The 5,279-nt window shown below is 52.1% G+C and overlaps 1 protein-coding gene across 1 annotated transcript in view; it reads right to left on the reverse strand.

Moving 5' to 3' along the window:
• Nucleotides 1-5,279, reverse strand: part of Amz1 (archaelysin family metallopeptidase 1) — a 27,506-nt gene that overhangs the window by 5,268 nt on the left and 16,959 nt on the right. Inside the window, exons 4-6 of the mRNA XM_008851389.2 lie at nt 4,018-4,185; nt 411-539; nt 4-158 (exon numbers count right to left, since the gene is read on the reverse strand). Of these exons, the coding sequence (XP_008849611.1) occupies nt 4-158; nt 411-539; nt 4,018-4,185 (452 nt within the window). The remainder of the gene's footprint in view (nt 1-3; nt 159-410; nt 540-4,017; nt 4,186-5,279) is intronic.

Below are 5,279 nucleotides of genomic sequence, written 5' to 3' on the forward strand. Positions count from 1 at the left end.
AACCATGCCCAGGGCGCTGAAGTACAGGGTCCTGCCTCCATCTGGTGGTGGTGTCTCAGGACCATCTGCTGCTGCCTCCAGCAGTGCTGGGTCAGAAATGCTGGGCTGGGCCTGCAGGAACTCCCCAGAGAATCGAGCAAAGCTGCACACACCCACTTCTGGGGAGAACAGGAGAAGGTGTTTGGAGGTGGACTTGGCCCAGGAGCCCTCAGTGGAACCACCCCAGCCTTTCTCTGTAGCACAGCACGGTCAGAGGAGGAGCCTGCTGCATGCAGCTGGCCTTGGCTACAGCCTCCTGGTCCTCAACATGGGTTGAGTTCAGATATACACAGGTGACACACACCCCTGCACCCCTGGGCCTTCGGGCCATGCCACTCTGCCTCCCAGCAGCTGCCACGGCCCCTTCTCACCATGCCCTGGAAGGAACCTGCCGAAGGTGAAAGTCCAAGCATCGTGGGGGTACAGGTCCGCCAGCGTGAGGCCCAGCACACACAGCGCATCCCCCGGCTTGTTGTTCTTCAAGAACGACAAAATGCCATCTGCAGGAAGAGGGCTGGAGGTCAAGGTGGGCGGGTAGGCCTCCCGGTCTGTCTCTTAGCCCAGGACCGGCCTCTCCAGAAGCCAGAAGCTGGCTGGGTACATCTGGGGTGAGACCCAGAACCCAGAAGAGCTATGTGAGGCTGCATGAGGACCGTGGACCTAGCCTGGATCCCCCACACCAGTCGCTTTCTGGATGTTTCCTGGACCAAGAGAGCTGATCCGGACACTGCAGGCCCATCACTTGCCACTTGGGGAGGCTGAAAGACAGCTGGGCTGGGGAAAGGCTCAGTCAGTAAGGTGCTGTGCAAGCATGAGAACCTGAGTTTGATTCCCAGAACCCACATTTTAAAAGCTGAGCCAAATAAAAACTAAAGTTTCAAAGGGGGATGGGGGAGCTGGAGGGATGGCTCAGCTGTTAAGAGCACTGGCTGCTCTTGCAGAGGACCTAGGTTCAGTTCTCAACACCTACATGGCAGCTAACAACCATATCTAACTCTAGTTCCAGGGAATCGGACGCCCTCTTCTGGCCTCTGTAGGCATTGCATGCAGACAAAACATTTATACACACAAAGCAAAAATAAATAATTTTTTAAACGCTGGGCCCAGATGCATGTGCCTATAATCCCAGCACTAGGGAGACAGAGATTCTCACTGGCCAGCCTAACTGAATCAGTGTGTCACAGGCCAGTGAGAGACTATCTCAAGAAACAAGGTTGAGGGGCTAGAGAGATAGTTCCGCAGTTAAGAGCACTGGCTGTTCTTGCAGAGAACCTGGGTTTAGTTCCCAGCATCCACATGGTAACTAACAACCATCTGTAACTCCGGTTCCAGAGGATCCAACACCCTCTTCTGATCTCCATGGCACTGCACGACACAGGTGCACTTACATACATGCAGGCAATACACTCATACACATAAAATAAAAATAATTTAAAGAACAAAGTTGATATTGACTGAGGGAAACCCCACAGGTTGACATTCTCATTCTCTCTCTCTCTCTCTCTCTCTCTCTCTCTCTCTCTCTCGCTTGAGAGGCAACTGGACCACAGGAGGAGATACCCACATCCCAGTCCCCCAGTTCCTCAACATGAACACGTTACCTCAACAGCAATAGGTCCCTTCAGGTATGATTACAGCCAGCAAGGCCCAGGAAGGTTGGGAAAGGGTACTGCAGTGACTGGGGGTAGAGTTGGGGGTGGGGGATAGTAGAGACCACTAAAGGGAGAGAGTGTCCTGGGGAAGTTTGCTATGGATACCAGCAGAGTAGATGGGGGCTACAGGCATCAGTGTGAGAGAAGGGACCAGCTGAAATGGGGTCTGCGAGCCACTGCTAAGAGGACATGGAGTGGGGTCCTATGTGGCTCTGGCAAGACACTAGGAGGAAAGACCACATTGGAGAACAGTGCAAGGGAGTGGGTGGATGTGGGGGAAGAGGGGGGAGCAGGAACTACCAGGGCCTCCATTTAGCATTTTAGGACATGCATCTCAGATATCCCTGCCGTGGACGGGTGGTATAAGCAGGTGTGGATCATGCAGTAGGGAGGAGGGTGATGGGGAACCCTGAAGTCCAAGTGTGGGAGGGACTAGTGACCAGCACAAGATGGTCAGCAGAGTCAGGAGGACAGAGACAGAGCAGGAGATGGAGAAGTAGGAATCAGAGGCGTGTGTTCCTGAATGAGAGTACGGGCCAATGCGGCTGCTGGGAACAGCAGGGTGAGGTGAACTGCTTTCTGACAGAGATGGCCTGACCACACACAAAACTTTAAATGTCTCAAAAGATAAAATGAAAAAAATAAACTGATTTTCACAGTATGTTTCACTTAAAATATGCCCACAAAAAAATTTTTTTCATCCAGACATGGTGACACACACCTTTAATCCCAGCACTCAGGTGGCAGAGGCAGGAAGATCTGTGAGATCAGGCCAGCCTGGTCTACATAGCAAATTCCAGGCACGGTGGGGCTACAGAGAGACTCTGTTTCAAAAAAAAAAGTTGTTTTTTCAGTGCTTTAGCTCTGAGCCACACCTCCAGCCCCCCACTGGGGGACTCTAGGCAGGGGCTCTATCACTGAACTACACCCCAGCCCCCCACTGAAGGAGTCTAGGCAGGTGCTCTACTACTAAGCCACACCCCCAGTCCCCTTTTTAGTTTTTCAAACAGTCTTACCGTATAGTCTAAGCTCAAATTCACCCTGTAGCCCAGGCAAACCTAAAACTTTTAATCCTCCTACCTCAGCCTCCCAAATAGTAGAATGGTAGTCCTGCACTACCAGGCTCAGCTGAACCTTAGGTGAATCAGACACCTGCTGAGAACGCAGGGCCAGAGGGGCAGGTACCACGCTGGGCTGTTCCTGAAGTGGGAAGCAGACTCTAGAGTGACTGGGTCCTGCTCTGCCTGCCAAAATAGGGCTCTGCACCCAGCATGGGATGCAAACTGCCCCCCACCCAAGGGTCACAGAACAGTCCAGAAAAGCAATATGCCTTTGTCCCAGACAGGGCCAGGCGGAGGGAAGAGAAAAATCCCTCCACAGAAAAACATCCCAGGACACAGTTTCTTCTAGAACTAATTTTTCAAAAACCGTTCAGTTAGCACATGCCTTTAGTCCCAGCACTTGGGAGTCAGAAGGAGGCAGATTCCTGTGAGACCAAGGCCAGCCTGGTCTACATAGTGAGTTCTAGGCCAGCTGGGGCTACAGAGAGACAGGGGTCTCAAAAAGACCCTAAGTAAAGATCCAAGAGTGGGCTAGAGAGATGGCTTAGTGGTTGTTTAAGAACGCTTGCCGCTCTTGCAGAGAACTATGTATGGTTCAGTTCCCAGGACCCATATCGGGGGGCTCACAATCCCCTGTAACTCCAGTCCCAGGGTATCTAACACCCTCTCCTGGCTTCCTTGGTACTGCATGCACCTGGAGCACATAAACTCACATAGGCACATACATATACACATAAATATAAACAAATCTTTAAAACCATAGGGAGGAAGCTGGGCATAGTGGCACACCCCTTTAAATCCAGCACTCATGAGGTAGAGGCAGGTGAATCTCTATGAGATCAACGCTAGCCTGGTCTACATATCAAGTTCTAGGCCAGCTAGGGCTACAAGGAGACCCTGTCTCAACCCCCCCCCCTGTCCCCCGCCAATAAATCTTAGGGAAACAGAGAGATGGATGTTTACAACTCACTAGCCAACAACCAGATCAGTAGCCAGTCAGCCTAGCGTACTTGGTAAGGTCTAAGCCAGTGAAGGACCCTGACTTAACAAAACAAGGTGGGTGACTTCTGAGGAATGACACCTAAGGTTGTCTTCTGGCCTCCACACACATGCACACACATGTATGCAGGCAACATGCACACACCCAAAAAACCCAAAACATTCCTTCCCTCTCCAGGGCTCCTTCCTCCCAACTTTTCCTTCTAGAAAGATCTCTTGCTGTACAGCAGAGTCCCAGGCTGTTCCCCATACCCTGACCCACTCACCTGTGTGAAGCTGGAGCCCGTCAGAGTCCTGTCTGGGCCGTGAGAAACAGTGGATGGAGGTGGAGGCCACTGAGGGCAGGCACTTGACTTGCAGGCCCAGGAAGAAGGCCTCGGCACAGCTGCACAGGTGGTCCAGCAGGGGGCACCCCGCCAGCCCTTCACTCAGATCTAGAGGCATAGAGCCATCGGCCCACAGTGACCTCCTACCCAGTGAGCCCTGCCCACGCTGGGATCACAGTCCTGTGTGATAACTCAGGATAGGGTGGAGTCAGATAAGCTGACCAGCCGAGGGCAGCTGGCATGGGTAGAAAAAGCAAAGAGCTCACAGGGCTACAAAAAAACAAGCCTGGCTAAGGTAGAGGGGCACCAGCTGACAGCAGTGGGCAAGGCCACCCAGGGCAGGGAGCAACCACTGGAGGGAAGGGCACAGGCTGATCATGCTACAACACTGGACACAGACCTAGGACAGAAACCAGGAGTGTTGCAGGGTCCCCAGACCGACAGCCTGGGTCTCACGCCAGAGCTGTTAGAAATGCAGGTTCAGAGCTGGGGAATATGGCTGGGTTGATAGAGAGCTTGTCTAGCATGCACAAGGCCCTGGGTTCCAACCCCAGCACTGCATAAACTGGGCGTGGTGGTGCCTGCCCATCATCTCAGCACTGAGGAGGTAGAGGCAGGGGGATCATGAGTTTAAGGTCATCCTTGGCTAAATAATGAGTTTGGGGCCAGCTTGGACTACATGAGACCCAATCTCAAAAATAAAATAAGGGCTGGGCGTGGTGGCACACGCCTTTAATCCCAGCACTCAGGAGGCAGAGTAAATAAATAAATAAATAAATAAATACAGTGGCTGGCAAAATGACTCAGCAGTTAAGAACACATACTGCTCCTTCAGAGAACCAGAGTTCTGTTCCCAGCACCCACTTCAGTCAACTCAACAACAGCCTGTAAGTTCGGCTCCAGGGGATCTGACCCTCTGCCCCCGTGGGCATCTGCACTCACCTGTGCTGTCACATACATACAATTGAAAATAAAAATAAATCTTAAAACAATAAGAAAGGGGGTCAGGGGCAGTGGTGATGGTGCACACTATTAATCCCAGCACTAAGGAGACAGAGGCAGGTAGATCTCTGTGAGACTGAGGCCAGCCTGGTCTACATAGTTTTAGGCCAGCTGGGGCTACAGGGAGACCCTGTCTAAATGAAGGAAAGAAGAAAACTAGGAAGGAAGGAAGGAAGGAAGGAAGGAAGGAAAGAAGGAAG

This window comes from Nannospalax galili, unplaced genomic scaffold, assembly GCF_000622305.1.
Source record: "Nannospalax galili isolate Female #2095 unplaced genomic scaffold, S.galili_v1.0 scaffold664, whole genome shotgun sequence".
Classification (NCBI taxonomy): domain Eukaryota; kingdom Metazoa; phylum Chordata; class Mammalia; order Rodentia; family Spalacidae; genus Nannospalax; species Nannospalax galili.